At 38.1% G+C, this 16,427-nt stretch overlaps 1 protein-coding gene across 1 annotated transcript; it reads right to left on the bottom strand.

Moving 5' to 3' along the window:
• Positions 1 to 768: 768 nt before the first annotated feature.
• LOC132163907 (5'-3' exoribonuclease 3-like) lies at positions 769 to 14,922 on the bottom strand. The gene is made up of 23 exons (XM_088519116.1): positions 14,664 to 14,922; positions 14,378 to 14,483; positions 13,768 to 13,836; positions 7,037 to 7,065; positions 5,802 to 6,002; positions 5,569 to 5,691; positions 5,410 to 5,472; positions 5,159 to 5,221; positions 4,906 to 5,076; positions 4,456 to 4,533; positions 4,214 to 4,367; positions 3,967 to 4,097; positions 3,496 to 3,588; positions 3,288 to 3,383; positions 2,968 to 3,038; positions 2,768 to 2,896; positions 2,578 to 2,654; positions 2,458 to 2,498; positions 2,266 to 2,340; positions 2,058 to 2,188; positions 1,858 to 1,950; positions 1,696 to 1,771; positions 769 to 1,369 (listed from the first exon to the last, which is right to left on the bottom strand). Exons 1-23 carry the CDS (start codon positions 14,847 to 14,849, stop codon positions 785 to 787), a joined length of 2,841 nt encoding a protein of 946 aa, XP_088375242.1. The 5' UTR covers positions 14,850 to 14,922; the 3' UTR covers positions 769 to 784.
• Positions 14,923 to 16,427: the final 1,505 nt, after the last annotated feature.

The raw sequence follows: 16,427 nt of genomic DNA, 5'->3' as shown, positions 1-16,427 counted from the left end.
AACTTATGCTATGCTGTGGATGGTTTATTTGAGGTTGAGAGTAAGCGGCAACTGTATGTGGTGAACCCAAGGCAAAGAACGTAAAATAGGACTTAATAGGCATCCCATGTGCCCATGCAATATCCACTATACTCTTTGACGGGGGTAAGCCCGAAGACTACGTGCATGAATTTTACAGTATCGATGCATACAATAGATGCTACAGTCCCATTATTTATCCAGTCCCTAGTGAGGACCAATGGCCAAGAACTACTGAAGATTCCCCAGTACCTCCTAGAGCTCGAGCGCAGCCTGGTAGGCCAAAGAAGTTGAAGAAAAGACAAGTTGACGAGCCCAAAAGCCCTAATCGGATAAGAAAGGATGGTGTAGTGATGAAATGTTCTTATTGCCCCAAGTTTGGGCACAACAAATGGACCTGTACCAAAAAGAAGGGATCCACATCATCATCACAAAATGGAAGCTGATGTCCATTTTTTGGCACAATTTTTTGTGCACAACTACTAACGTTTTGTATGTTGATGACAGGTTGTATCTAGGGCTACACCAACTGAACATGTGACACAACCTTTAATGTCCCATGTCATTGCCTAGACATGCAGTATGATTGTGCTTGATTAAGGCGTAGTTGAGAAAGCAGGAACTGCCTTGTGCTAAGGCAGTTCCTCTGTGTCCAAAGAGCAAACATTTTGGTGCTAAATATAGTAATTTACATATGTCATAGCACAGGAATCTCAGTCAAAGTAGCTTGAAATCAGAAAAAGGTAAATATTTACAAAGCACTGGATCAGTGGCTGCCACTTTCCTCGACAGAAGAATGTTGAACATGCTGGCTTCTGCCACGGCCCTGCACGGAGCTGGTAGCAGAACTGTGTTTCCAAGAGTAAGTTGGAGAAACTGTTGAACCATGATGCCCCCTCCCTTGATGAGTTGGAGGAGACACGAATTGTATTCTCTGCTGCTGCACATTATCTGTTCCATATCTTACACCATTTCTAGATGGCCAAAAATTGTCGTTCATCGACTGAGCTCCTCCATGAGGCCTGAGCTGTTCATTTATGTTACAACTTGAGCTAACTAGACTGCTGTAACACTTTCCAGCATCCCAACTTGACACTGAACTCTTCTGTTGGGCAAAAGAAGAGCTAGGTAATATGACTCTTTCTCTGCTCTCAATATGTTTGCTTGTATTGGAAGTATCATTCACTTTTCCTCTACCAGCCCATCCAATTCCAGCACCTTTATGTATCACCTCAGAAGATGAATCTGTACCAAATCTCCTGTGATAGCCTTCATGTATCATATTAGGGGAGGAGCTTGAAGCAGAATCAGGGCTACTATCTGTTTCTATTATATCTCCATCGGTAATACTCTGCATACATAATATTGTGGTTTTATTGACTACAGTGAATGGTTTGTCATTTTCTTTTTCATGGTAGAAATCAACAGCAAGATATATTAATAATTTATGATTTTAACTTTTTGGTCTGAAGAAGAACAAGAGGGGAAAGGATCAATAAACCATCATTGGCAGGTAACTATAACAAATGCCAACTGCTATGTCTTTCAGCAGCTATCACAAATAGAATTAGATGCAAGACATTGTTCGAGTTGAAGTAGAGAACACCCCCATGAAGCGAAGCTTCACTAGTTGAAAATTTTCCCTGGGGGTAAAAAAAAAAAAAAAAATTGAAGTACCTTAATTGGAAAGATAACACCATCAAGTAGGCGGGGAATATGCACAACATCATCACACATATCAAAAGACACACATCTGCAACATCAATAGAAGTGATATCAGAGGATACATAAAAAAGAAAACAAGTCTGGAAAAATGTGCTTTAAATGTTGTTTCCTTACAGGACACAGTTCTCTTCAATGTTGTTATGGACTTCATTGTAAACTATTTCAGTATCCTCATTAGGAAGATGAATAAAACCGGAAATACCATCACTGATAGGTAGAAAAGAAAACAAGAAGTTAATATATTTGTCAACAAGAATATTAATAAATTTGATGTTAAAGAAAGAAAATGTAACCTAGCACAAGAATCCACCCACCTGATACTGGTATCAATCTCAACCACTTTGTTTTGATTTGGGGAAAGTGACAAAATCTGGGATGCCAATTTGTGTGTGCTACTCACATATAACTGATCGACATTGTTTCTGTTCCTCAGTGCTTCATCCCCCTGTAAAATAAAGTTAGAAAAACGCTTTAAATCTCTATAGAACATAAAGTTATAAAAACAAGGCTAAAGTGTAATACCTGTAGATCCCTTTCTAATTCTTTAGTTTCAGATAGAAGGCGTTCTTCCTCTATAAATGGGAGCTTGAGGATTCCCTTAATCAGAAACAGAAATGTGTAAAGTTGCAGGTGTTTTTTAAGACATTGAACAAAAAAAGGGATTTACAAAATTATAAGCAAATGAAAAAATATTTCTTAGAAATATAAGCAGACCTGCCCCAACAAACGTTTTCCATCAAAGTCGATATCAAAATCTAAGCATAAAAGAAAGAGCGGAGTCAGTTTTTATATCAAATCCATTGGTTTTAAGAAACTCTACAAATCAGACTTTACCAGTAGGATAAAAATCAATAATCTTGGACTCTGCATCTGTCATCAAAGCCTGGTAAGCTTTAGGAAGCACATGAGCACTACATAGGAGCACATATTCATTTAATTTATCGATTTATGATAAATTCAGCACAAACATAGAAGAAGAAGAAGAAGAAGAAGAAGAAGAAGAGAGAACAGGAAAGTATGTTACCTCTTTGGGGGTAGTACAGCCAATAGTTGATCAAATGGTTTTAATGGGGAACCCTTTTGAAACTCTACACGGACCTGAGCAAGTCCCTTCAAATCTGACGCAAATGGTGAATAGTAGTATGGGTAAAACCTGTAGTAAATTGTATTACATTATTAAGAGGCATTGTAATTAGGGAACTTCATTTTATAGAATTGTCTTACCATGACCATGATGGAACTCCTGAAAAATAATATAGAAGAACCCACAATAGTCCTTCAGTGTACTTCTTTACCTTCAAGAAATCAAGCAACAGGGGTTAAATCTTTTATGAGCACAATTTAAACTCCTCTTACCTCCAAAAAAAAAAAAAAAAAAAAAAAATGGTCCAAGCATTGAACTAAAATTTGAGGAGTTTTAGTGAAACAACAATTAAATCAATATTCAGCTACACTTATATCAGTAATACACAATCAATTTAGAATGAAATAGGGGATGTTATAAAAGAAACTACAAGAAAAAGTTTGTAGTAACACAAGCTCACTATTTCTTTTCTTTGGTTTTCAATATCCCTCCAGGTTTCTGCAAAAAATTTCTCTTTGTAGTATCTTTCTTTCCAGCCAGCAGCCCCCAATCTCACCTGTGTATGGGATTAACATAAACCATCAGACATTTCTAAGAACAGACATGCATATGAGTCTTCTAAAGAGAAACCTAGGAACAAGAAAAATCTTAAAGGAAGTGATTCATACTTTGTCCGACGGCAAACGATCATTCTTAAATAGGTCAGAGTTATGATTAGATTCCCACTTTGCTCTAAACTCTTTTCTATTTTTTTTAACAATCTGCAACACCTAGAAAGAAAGTAAGAAACTAATGAAGACCAATAAGTAAACTATAATACAGAACCAAAATTATTTAATTTTTCTGGGCATATAAACATATGGGACATCTACTTATAAAGAAGATATATATATATACATGATTGAGAGAAAAATATAAGAAACTACAAGTATTATCTGAACAAGTCCTAGTTTCTCTTAAGAAACTACCATTATTCAATTCAAAAGCAGAGAAACAAGTATAACCAATTCCTTAAGTAATACACATGCAGCTCTATATTCAGAACTATGGAGTTTTTTTTTTTTTTTCTTCCTATTTTGAAAATGATGACTTACTTCAGAAAAATCGATACTTTCTGCTGAATCTCTGGAAGTTGGAGCTTTCTTACTGGATGAATGAGAATGGGTACAAGTTTCTGCTGAATCTCTGGAAGTTGGAGCTTTCTCACTGGATGATGAATGAGAATTGTTCCTTGTACCAATCTGATCCATATTACCACTTTCATTTTCATCTTCATCTTGCTAGAAAGGCATTAGATTTTGCATTAGTTCCATTAGTTTTGGAGTAGAATGCATGATACCATGGTGCTGATTGAAATTTAATTCAAAAAAAAAAAAAAAAAATGACTCACATTATCTGAATATTTGCGAAGGTTTCTAAGTGTACGCTCCCGAATTTCTGATCTTTTCTTGAAAATTTTATCTTCGTATGAGCCAACCAAAAGAATGAACTTCTCCACTCTGGATAGGTTTATATATCCCTTCCGTTTATCTTGAACAAGCTTTTGTACATAGAAATGGGAAAAGATTTAAGGTTAACAGTTGCAAACAGTATATGAAAGAAGCTACAAGATGAGAGTTATATGTTACCCTGCTCATGTCAAGTAGATAGCCACCAAGGTTCTTGAACTCTTTCTTGTAAACACTCATCAATAAATCAATAGCACCCTATATTATAAGAAGGAATGTTGCAAATAATCTCACTATTAATCCAAAATCTGTCTATACTTTAATATAAAACAGAATCACAAAACCAAATAAAGGCACATGTATACATCCATATTTTACTTCTTTTATATAATACTTTCCTTTATGCATTGCATCAATGAGTAATGACATAAATAATATAATTAACTTTCATATCACAATTATCAATTTGAAATATGTATTTCAAAAAATTGATCTTTTCTATTCCTAGCATGACAATTGTCCAAGAACACACATACACAGAGCTTACACAATTATATAGCTTTTTTCTTTTATACCTTTGTTAAGATATTAAAGAAAGAATAAACAAGTAAATGAAAGAGTGATAAAGACCTCACGAACTTCTAATGAAGGCATGCGGGGTAGGAAATCATTGCCCAGAAAAAAGCTCAAGAAAATGAAGTCATCAACTATCCGCTCAAGATCAATCTTCACATTGGATGGAGGTTCAGAAATTTTCATGTCAAGCTCCAAATATTCCCGCAGAATCCATACATGTACAAACTGCAAACAGAACAGAAATAAAAATGTATCAAATATGAAAGCTTTCAGCTAAAGTCACGGATGGTAAGGTGAATCATGACACCTCACAAGGCTTTATAAACCATGCCCTTTCCTCCTCTGAGCTTTCTTGGATTGATGGAGGCTCCTATAATATTCCAGATAGGAAGAAGTGAAGATTAAGAAAACATGTTGCAATAGTTGCAAATTACAGGCCAAAAATGCTCATATGGTTGAGAAGGCCGCAAATTGTAAAATCTCAATCTTGTAATCCATACCACATATATATCATGACGGGATAAAATATCTGAATTTACAATAACTAGTCAAATTTACCTCTCTCAAAATGGAAAAATGAACTTCATGTGTTGCTAAAGCAAGCATTATCAGATCAGCGTCCTGCATGCAATATCATATGATAAAAATACCATGAATCTCATAATATGCATTTCTCAATGACAATACAAACAACAGAAGCCAGCAGAGTTGTCATACCATACCATAGACGCAGTGCTTTGTATTTGGATTATATCCAGTACTAACATTTCTCTGTTGGCGAATAAAAGACATTATCTTATGTTCGCCCTCACCATGAACATTGGCATCAGAAACAATAACCTATTTAAATGATCAAATAAAGAATCACAGGGTAAGAAGCTAGCTAGCATACATTATATGATGGTTTTAACAAAGTTAATTCTCAAAAGGCAGACAGATATAGACCAAACCTTGATGTCCCTCCAGCCTGGATCAGTGTTTATACGTGAAATAACATAGCTTCTGAGGGCCTTCGACAATTTGTACATAAATTCTGTGCCTGGAGTGATTATATTGTGATCTGAAACTTCAGATTCTTGTCTCCCACGATGAAGAAAAACCGGTTTTCCTTCTATTTCAAACTGTGCTTTTAGCCTCTCAAAATTGGCTTCCTATATAGTAGACAACAGGAAGATAAAAGAAAACAATCATCTATCAAGCAGGAAGCAAAAATCTATTATATAGGAATTCTTAAAGTTAGACATTCCAGAAATACTATTACTCATTATGGGATGAGAATGGTAATAAAGAGGAGGAAGTGGAGCAAATTAAGGAAGTGGGAGTGATAAAAAGTTGTTGGGGACTAATCAAGTGCAGTTTGATGAGACTAAAGCTAGAAGAGTTAGACAGCTTGTTCATTGTTCTATTTCTTCTGAGAAGGCTGGTTTGATAGAGAAGGAAGTTACAGTTGATGAAATCAAGAATACCTTGTTCTCCATGAAAGATAACAAAGAACCGGGTCCTGATGGGTTTCCCTCTAACTTCTTCAAAGCTTCTTGGTCAATTGTTGGTGATGAGGTAGTGGCTGTCAAGGGTTTTTTTGATACTGGTAGGCTGTTAAAGGAAGTAAATTCTACTATTTTGAATTGGTGCCAAAGAAAGTTAATCCATCTGCTATGGGAGACTTCAGACCAATAGCATGTTGCATTGTTTTGTATAAATGCATTACAAAGATCTTAGCTAACAGATTGCTGCCTTGTTTAGGTGATTTGATTAGTATGAATCAGTCTGTTTTTATCCCTGCTAGAAGCATTTCTGAAAATGTTCTTTTGGCTCAAGAACCTGTCAGAAATTATCATAAGGATAAAGGTAATCCGAGATGCACATTGAAGGTGGATCTTAAGAAGGCTTAGGATTCAGTAAATTGGAAGTTTATTATACACTGCCTTCTCTGTTTTGGTTTCTCTATATTGTTCACTAATTGGATAAAGGAGTGTATTACCACCCCTAAGTTCTCAATTTGCATTAATGGGACTTTGGCTGGATACTTTGAAGGGAAGAAAGGGTTGAGACGCAAGGAGATCCTCTTTCTCCATACCTTTTTGTTTTAGCAATGGAAGTTTTTGCTAGAATCATGATTGAGCACACTGGTGTTAATTCTGGTTTTAAATTCCATCCTAAATGCTCTCGATTGAAGCTAACCCACTTTTGCTTTGCTGATGATGTTCTTATTTTCTCTGAAGCAAGCCTAGCTTCTATTTCTGTTATAAGTTCAGCGTTGCAGGAATTTGAAGTTTTTTCAGGTTTAAGAGCAAATCCTTCTAAAAGTTCTATATTTTGTTCTGGAATTTCAGATAGAGTAAAGTCTCTCATTATGGATGAGTTGAAGATGAATGAAGGTAACTTTCCTGTTAGATATCTGGGTGTTCCTCTTATCTCCTCTAGGCTCTCCTCTGCAGATTGTACTAATCTGATGGATAGAATCACTAGTCGTATTGACTCTTGGACTTCTAAAAATTTGTCATATGCAGGGAGACTGCAGCTTATATCTTCTGTGTTGTATACTCTGTAGGTGTATTGGATAGGTATGTTCATTCTCCCTAAGAGGATCATTAAAACTATTGCGCAGAAATTCAATAGATTTTTGTGGAATGGGAAGGATGGAGGGGCGGCAAAAGCAAAAGTATCATGGGCAGATGTATGCTTTCCTAAGAAAGAAGGTGGTCTAGGGCCGAAAAGATTAGAGATTTGGAATAAAACATATATGCCTAGGTACGGATGGAGTATTTTTGCTTGGTTAGGCTCCATTTGGGTGGCTTGGGTTAAAGAAAATTTGCTAAAAGCTAGGGAAACGTTTTTGGTGTGTTGGAGTGCCTCAAAATAGTTCTTGGGGCTGGAGGAAAATTCTCAAGGTGAGAGATATTGCTAAAAGTCTTATTAAATTTGAGGTTGGAGATGGGGAAAACATATACATGTGGGTGGATCATTGGCATTCTGTTGGAAGTTTATTTGAGAAGTATGGCCATAGGATTGTTTATGAAGCCCAAACTAGAATATTGGAGGAAAAATTGTCCTCTGTTTTGATAAGTGGTGAGTGGGTCTGGAAACCTGCAAGATCAGAGGCTATGGTGGAAATACAAGCTGGAATTATGGAGGTTAAGAGGAGAAGTTGTGACAGGCCTATTTGGGCTGGCTCCAAGAAGGGTGTCTTTGTGAGCTCAGACACTTGGGGATTTTCTTAGAGAGTAGAAGGAAGTGGTTGTTTGGTGGAAGTTGGTGTGGTTCCCGTATGCTATTCCAAAGAAGGCTTTTATTCTTTGGCTTACTATGAAGAACAAACTCACAACTGGAGAAAGGATGATTAAGTGGGGATACATTGTTGAGGTATGCCTTGAATCTAGTAGGTGGGAGCTTCTGGAACTTTCTAAGAAGAAAGAGTCTTCTTGATGTTGGTGGAACATTCTGGAACCTTCTAGGCAACACAATGGTTTTCTTAAATAAAGGAATGATGCCTTTGTGTTTGTGTACCACAGAGAAGTGTCAACAATTGAGAGATAAGTGCTAAAGATTGAGAGCACCGGTGGAGAGGGAAAAAGAGAGAGAGAGAGAACCATACATAGCAAAGAAAGGTTTTTTCTTTTATTCTCGGTTGAGGAGAGTGAGGTTGGGTGTATTGGGGCTTTGGGTTTTGAGTAGTTTTCTCACCTTGTAATTCTCTTGTACTCCATTTTGATAGTGGATTTCTCTCCGGATTGTTTCCGGCGTGGATATAGGCTTGTTAAGCTGAACCACTTAAATCTATGTATCGTGTGTGATTGCTTATATTTGTTATTCCGTGTTCTTCTTATTTTTCGCATCTTACAGGTCTTGGAAAATAGCATTTAATTTCCCAACAACTAGTATCCGAGATTTTGGTTTGAGTGGGAGCGATGGCAAAAGAAGAAGGTAAAGCAATCGGGATCGAAAAATTCGATGGCATAAATTTTGCGTATCGGAAGATGCAGATTGAAGATATCCTTTATGAGAAGGAACTTCATCAACCTTTTTTAGGAGAACAACCTGATGACATGTATGATAGCAAGTGGGCTCTGCTTGATTGTAAGGCCCTGGCAGTTATTAGGCTATCATTGTCAAAATTAGTCGCACACAACGTTGTAAAGGGGAAGACTACAGCAAGTCTAATGGCAGCTTTGTCCAGCATGTATGAGAAGCCATCGGCTAACAACAAGGTGCACCTGATGAAAAAGTTATTCAACCTAAAGATGGCGAAAGGGGCTTCGGTGACACATCATCTCAATGAATTCAACACTATCATAAATCAATTGTCCTCGGTAGGAATTGATTTTGATGATGAAATTCGAGCGTTGATCGTCTTGGCGTCTTTGCCAAATAGCTGGGAAGCCGTGCCGATGCCATGAGTAACTCTGCAGGAAAGAGTAAACTGCGCTATGAAGACGTCAGAGATTTGGTTCTTAGTGAGGAGATCCGTAAGAAAGATGCTGGTGAAATCTCTGGTTTTGGTGCAGCCCTAAACTTTGAAGCAAGGGGTAAAGGTCAAGAGAGAAACTTTGTGACGGGCAGATCTAAATCCAAGAAGGGTAGGAGCAAATCCAGCTTTGGACAACAACCTGAGTGTTGGAATTGTGGCAAGACAGGTCATTTCAAGAAGAATTGTAGAGAGCTAAAGAAGAAGACTGACGACGATTCAGCCAATGTCGTGGTAACAGAGAAGCAGTGCATGATGCCCTACTTCTATCTGTTGACAGTTCTCTTGATTCTTGGGTTTTGGACTCAGGAGCTTCTTTTCATACCACACCGATTCGTGAAGTTCTCAAAAATTATGTGGCTGGAGATTTTGGGAAGGTGTATTTGGCGGACGGAACGACGCTGGATGTTGTGGGCCTAGGTGATGTTCGCATTAGAGTCCACAGTGACTCGGTATGGAAGTTGCAAAAGGTCAGGCATATCTCGGAGTTGAAAAAGAACCTGATTTCAGTGGGATAGCTGGATGATGAAGGGCATTCAATTCATTTCCACGGTGGCAAGTGGAAGGTCAGCAAGGGAGCTATGATTTTGGCTTGTGGTCACAAGACATGTACTCCTTATACGACGACGAACAGCAGGGATATAATTGCTGTTGCAGATACGGGTGTTGACTAAAAAATATGGCTCCTAAGGCTTGGACACATGAGCGAGGGATGAAGGTACTTCTGCTAAAGGGGAAACAACCGGAGTTAAATTCAGTTGAGTCTGATTTGTGTGAAGGTTGCATCTTAGGGAAACCGAAGAATGTGAGTTTCACAAAAGTTGGCAAAGCACCTAAGCCGGGAAAACTGAAGCTGGTACACACGGACCCACACCAATGGCATCTCTCAGAGGCTCGCGTTTGTTGATGACTCAAGTAGGAAGGTATGGGTTTATTTCTTGAAAAGTAAATCTGATGTATTTGATACTTTCAAGAAATGAAAGGCCATGGTTGAGACTGAAACGGGCTTGAAGCTCAAGTGCTTGAGGTCAGACAATGGAAGAGAATGCGAAGATGGGGGGTTCAAGCTGTTCTGTGCAGTGAATGGGATTAGAATATAGAAAACTATCCCTGGAATGCCGCAGCATAATGGCGTGGTTGAGCGCATGAACATGACTCTCAATGGGCGTGCTAGGAGTATGAGATTGCATGCTGGGTTGCCAAAGACTTTTTGGGCTGATGCAATGAGCACTGCTGCATACTTGATAAATAGGGGGTCTTTTGTTCGCTTAAGCCATAGACTATCAGAAGAAGTCTGGAGTGGAAAAGAGGTAAATCTTTCACATTTGAAAGTTTTTGTTGTGCTTCGTATTTTCATATTGATTCTGATGCTCGGAGTAAGCTAGATCTTAAATCTAGAAAGTGTTTCTTCATTGGATATGGAGATAAGGCCTTTGGTTATCGGTTTTGGGATGACAAAAACCGGAAGATCATTAGAAGTCGGAATGTGATTTTTAATGAATGTGCTGTGTACAAGGATGGGTCAAATGTAGAACCTGGTGTTACAGAGCAGGAACCAAAGGAGTCTAAGTGTGTAAACTTAGACAGTAGTTCTGAAGACGAAGTCCAGAACAATGATCAACAAGATGAAGAGAGTGGAGACTCACATGTTGAACGGGGAACACCTACAACGGCTGTCTGAAGGTCTACTAGAATCAACAGACCTCCATAGCGTTATTCACCCTCCCTGTTTCATATTCTGTTGATGGATGTCAGTGAGCTAGAGACATTTGTTGAAGCCTTGAAGGTTGAATATTTAATCAAGTGGGAGTTAGCCATGAAAGATGAGATGGACTCATTATTGACTAACTAGACCTGGGAGTTGACAGAGTTGCCAACAGGTAAAAAGGCTTTGCACAACAAATGGGTGTTTAGAATAAAGGGTGAACATGATGGTAGCAAGCGCTACAAGGCAAGATTGGTAGTCAAGGGATTCCAGCAGAAAGAAGGAATTGACTACATAGATATTCTCTCCGGTGGTAAAGATGACAACCATCAGAATTGTGCTAAGCATTGTGGCGGCGGAAGACTTACATCTGGAGTAGTTAGATGTGAAGACGGCGTTCCTTCATGGTGAGTTGGAGGAAGACATTTACATGCAGCAGCCATAGGGATTCGCAGTGCAAGGGAAGGAGAGTTTAGTGTGCAAACTGAGAAAAAGCTTGTATAGCCTGAAACAAGCTCCGAGACAATGATACAAGAAGTTTGACAGCTTCAAGTGTAGTACTGGGTTTACGAGGTGCAATGCAGATCATTGCTGTTATGTTAAGAGTTTTAAAAACTCTTATATCATTCTACTCTTGTACGTAGATGATATGCTCATTGCAGGGGCTAGTATGGAAGAAATCAACAAGTTGAAGAACCAACTGTCAAAGCAGTTTGCAATGAAGGATTTGTGTGCTGCTAAACAAATCCTTGGGATGAGAACCATCCGGGACAGGGCCAATAGAACACCGAAGATTTCACAGACAGAATATGTGAAGAAGATTCTCAGCAGATTTAACATGGATGGAGCTAAGTCAGTAAACACACCCTTGGGGAGTCATTTCAGACTAACCAAGGATCAATCACCGAAGACGGATCAAGAGAAAGCATACATGAGCAAGGTACCTTACGCCTCAACTATCAGAAGTCTGATGTATGCAATGGTCTATATTAGACCGGATATTGCACATTCAGTGGGAGTTGTGAGCAGGTACATGAGTAATCCAGGGAAGCAACATTGGGAGGTAGTCAAGTGGATTTTGCGATATCTGAGAGGAACTTCAGATATGTCCCTTTGCTTCACAGGTGCAGATTTGAAGCTGCAGGGCTATGTGGATGCTGATCTAGCGGGTGATGTTGATAGCAAGAAAAGTACTACAAGGTTTGTAGAAGATTGTAGCCCTTTCCACTACAGAGGCTGATTATGTGGCTGTGATAGAAGCTAGAAAGGAAATGGTTTGTTTACAGGTTTTTTTGGATGAGTTGGGTAAGAAGAATGAGAAGGACGCTCTACATAGTGACAGTTAGAGTGCCATTTTTCTTGCGAAGAACCCGGCTTCAAGAATGAAGCACATACAGTTGAGGTACCATTTCATTCGATCTCTTCTCAAAAGTGAACAATTGATACTTGAGAAGATTCGTGGAACTGAGAATCCAGCAGACTTGCTGACAAAAGGTGTGACTATTGAGAAACTAAAGCTGTGCTCAGCTTCAGTTGGTCTTCAAGCTTGAAGATAGGTGGAGGAGACATCCAGAGGAGATTGCGACTTGATGGGATTCAAGTCAAGTGGGAGATTGTTGAGGTATGCCTTGAATCTAGTCGGCGGAATCTTCTGGAACTTTCTAAGAAGAAAGAGTCTTCTTGATGTTGGCAGAACATTCCGGAACCTTCTAGAAAAGAAAGGTTGAGAGCACCGGTGGAGAGGGAAAAAGAGAGAGAGAGAGCACCATACATAGAAAAGAAAGGTTTTCTCTTTTATTCTCGGTTGAGGAGAGTGAGGTTGGGTGTATTGGAGCTTTGGGTTTTGAGTGATTTTCTCACCCTATAATTCTCTTGTACTCCATTTTGATAGTGAATTTCTCTCCGGATTGTCTCCGACAGTGGATATAGGCTTGCTAAACTGAACCACTTAAATCTGTGTGTCGTGTGTGATTGCTTATATATATTTGTTATTCCGTGTTCTTCTTATTTTTCGCATCTCACGGGTCTTGGGAAATAAGATTTAATTTCCTAACAACAAGGGTGATATACAATGTCTGTTCTGTAGGAATGGTATTGAGAGCAAAGATCACCTCTACTATGAATGTAGTTTCTGCTCTCGTATATGGAGAGCTTGCATTTCTCGATGCAATGAAGTTGATCCTCCTATGATGTGGGAGGATGTTTTGAGGATTGGGTGCAAAAAATGGACGAAGAAGTCCCCGCGTGATGTGTTGTGCCGGATTGTATTAGGCTCCACTATATATAACATATGGAGAAGCAGAAATGAGATCAAACATGATGGCCATTCTAAAACATAGGAACAGATTCTTAAAACTATTGTTTGGAAAGTTTGTTCAAGAATCTTGGGCAAAATTTCAGAGAAGTTGGAAAAAGATTCTCGTGTCAAAGCTGGAATCTACCAGTTGATATGTTGATGTAATTGAGCAGGGAAGAAACTTTTGTTGTTGTTCTTGACTTGTGATAGATGAGTTTTTGCTTTTGTGTAGGTTCTGTCTTTAGAGGCTTATGGTTTTGCAGTAGATGGTTTGGACCTGTGTTTTTGTTGTAGTGTTTTGTAAAGGTTTTATTGTCTTTACTCTTGAGTTTTTTCTAGTGGCTGGTTCTGCGATCCTAGAAGGTGTTATGTATTCTTGTTTAGTACATGAAATTCTTATTCATTCAATATATATATATATATATTCAGACAGACTAAAGATGAGAAAACTCACCCTCTTAATATTCCTAAAACGTCCAGATCGTTGTTGTTGCATTTTGGCCCATGGAGCAACTCCATCTACGTTTCAGGAAAATTTGATCAGTACGTGAAGTTAAAGGCAATCAAGCATACAGCAGCAAATATATATATATATATATATATATATATATATATGTATATATTTTCTTTTTAGCATTTGTGAACAATTCACCGCTACATGTAGCGAGCACTGTTTACGCATCCATCTTATTAATATACTATTTATGTCTTTACATCTCTTTTTTCTCAAAATTTCCGCCTACTATTTCTCTTCCACATCTCTCTTTTTCCAAAATTTTCTTCTACTATTTCTTTATCCACATCTATTTTTTTTTTCAAAAGTTGAAAATTAAGATTTTTACAAAAAATATGATCCTTATAAAAAAATAAAAAAATAAAATTTACATGATATAGATTAAAAAAAAATAATAATCAAATGTATGATATTTTTTAAAACTCATTCTCTAAATTAAATAAAGTAGATTTTAATTAGCCATTTTGCATAAAAATATGTATAATTATGGATGCGTTTACATGTTGAAGGAACATGCATGTTGAAGTTGAAGGACCGCAGTCTCACCTATTGCCATATAAAGTAACTTCCGTGGTCTTACGATACTGAAAAGGTTGTCAACGTATTCAAAGATATTATTGAATACTTCTTCGAAGGTTTTTGGAGGGCAAGGCTGATGAACAAAATAAGACAATATAAAACAAATTAAGAGTTAAATTTACTGGAAAGAACAAAAATTAAAATTAAAAAATAAGGTGCTTATAAATATTACAATAATAATTATGATTAAAATATTCTAGACTAGCTGAACTACTTTTAATATATATATATATATATATAAAAGAGAACGAACTTGATCATCGGGCTGGTAGCATATGTGGATAATCGTATTCATATCGAGGTAGAGATTATCAAACTCGATGCCATTAGGGTTTGGCAAGGAGGTGTTGATGCACTCTCCTTCATCATCTTCAGTAGCTTTAACCACAACGTTCGGATACTTGTTCGTCAACCACCGATAGAACGACGGCACACCCATCTCAGTTCTCTCTCTCTCTCTCTCTCTCGGATTAGAGTATATGGTTCTATATTTCTCATTCTATTTTGCGTCAAACTGTAGCAGAGAGAGCGACTGAGCATCTCCAGCAAATGTGAAACACTTAACAAAAGTGCAATTATCTACTCTTGCTTTTTCTGTACGGACTTCAACAAAAATGCAATTCTCTGCTTGAACTTCTTCTATACAGATTCTTACTTTTTATTCTCTTCTCTACTCTTTTTTTTTTTTTTTCATTATATTCTTACCAACATTCACCTTTCACCTGCATTTCATGAAAGAAATCAATGCTTTGTCCGAAGCTCCATCCTGCATATAACCATTGAAAATTTATTACTCTTTGAGTACATATCAAACAACACCCCAAATGAACATCCGATCCAAAACCCAAATCCAATTCATTCTTCACAATGAAGCTCCCTGCCATAATCCCATCACCCACTATCACCGCCACAAAGAGGCAGGAGACTCGAAACACCACCATAGTCCGTCACCGCCGGGCCACGCCAACTCCCCCCTCCGGCGGAGAAATTCGGAGAGCTCTTCGGAGCTAGGAGCTGCCACTTCTAGGCAAAGCACCCAGATAAAAATTAAGGTACTTTCTTAACTTTCTCAATCTAAATGCTTTGGTTCGTGTTTGTACATAATGGGTAATGAATAATTTTGGATTATGGGGTTTGAGTTCTTAAGGTGTGATTGTTGGGAATTTGTGTGCTCAACTCTTGGAGGTATGGGAAGTGGTGTGGCCGAATTTCGTATAGTGGCCATGAAGGCTGAATCACGCGCACACTCTAAATCCTCAAAAGACCTGGTGTCACACCACAACCGAGAGAATCACACTCCAACACAATGAATTGCAAATAAGCTTCTTGAATAATAAATCTCCTCGAGTACAAAGTGACACTTTAACTACCCACTTATTTAAGAGAAACATACTTAAAAGAAAACACTATAATATTAAAGATAACATAGAGATAGCTGGTTTTGGGCCCCGGCGAGGTCTGATGGCCTTGTGGTGATTCAAAGCAATCCTTTTTATGGTGGAGTTAGGTGAGCATGATAGACCGGGTTGAGTGGATTCTAATATTCCAGTTCTGATACATGGGGTGCTTTGAGAGAGAAACAGGGGTGTGTGCTCTGTGCACAATACCAAAACATGCAATGAAAAATGGCTTGACTACAGGTGATCCATTGTTGAAGTGGGGTTACACTGAGGACACAAAATGTATGTTTTGCCAGCATGTTATAGAAGTTCAGAACTCATTTGATTGGTAGAAGTCTATGCTGTTTGTAATAGGTTATCTGTCTTTCTTTGATCGTATGCAATTGTGGGGGATGCATAGTTTTTAGAGGCAATGAAGAGTATTATTGCTAGGAGGCTATCTAATGACTTTCTCAAGGAGTACTGGAGTAGTGTCGAAGATAATTCGTTTGTTTCATTCAGATAGAGATAAGAGGTTCATGCTTTGAATTGTTTCTAGATAGTCCTAAACCCTAAATTTGCTGCTGTCGTGTGCAGTCGTTCGAACGGTATTACAGGTATGCAAGCTGATTGGATTT

Source organism: Corylus avellana, chromosome 8 (genome assembly GCF_965113065.1).
Source record: "Corylus avellana chromosome 8, dhCorAvel1.hap1.2, whole genome shotgun sequence".
NCBI lineage: Eukaryota > Viridiplantae > Streptophyta > Magnoliopsida > Fagales > Betulaceae > Corylus > Corylus avellana.
Note: the sequence above shows the minus strand (reverse complement) of the source record. Positions and strands in the feature narration are given on the sequence as shown.

Bases quoted from the DNA above. Each gene is read 5' to 3' on its own strand.
- LOC132163907 (XM_088519116.1), bottom strand. From the start codon at position 14,849: ATGGGTGTGCCGTCGTTCTATCGGTGGTTGACGAACAAGTATCCGAAC. The intron at 5,692-5,801 runs GTTTGGTCTATA...TCATTTAAATAG, and splicing joins CAGGCTGGAGGGACATCAAG to GTTATTGTTTCTGATGCCAA. The intron at 3,384-3,495 runs GTATGAATCACT...TCCCATACACAG, and splicing joins ATCGTTTGCCGTCGGACAAA to GTGAGATTGGGGGCTGCTGG.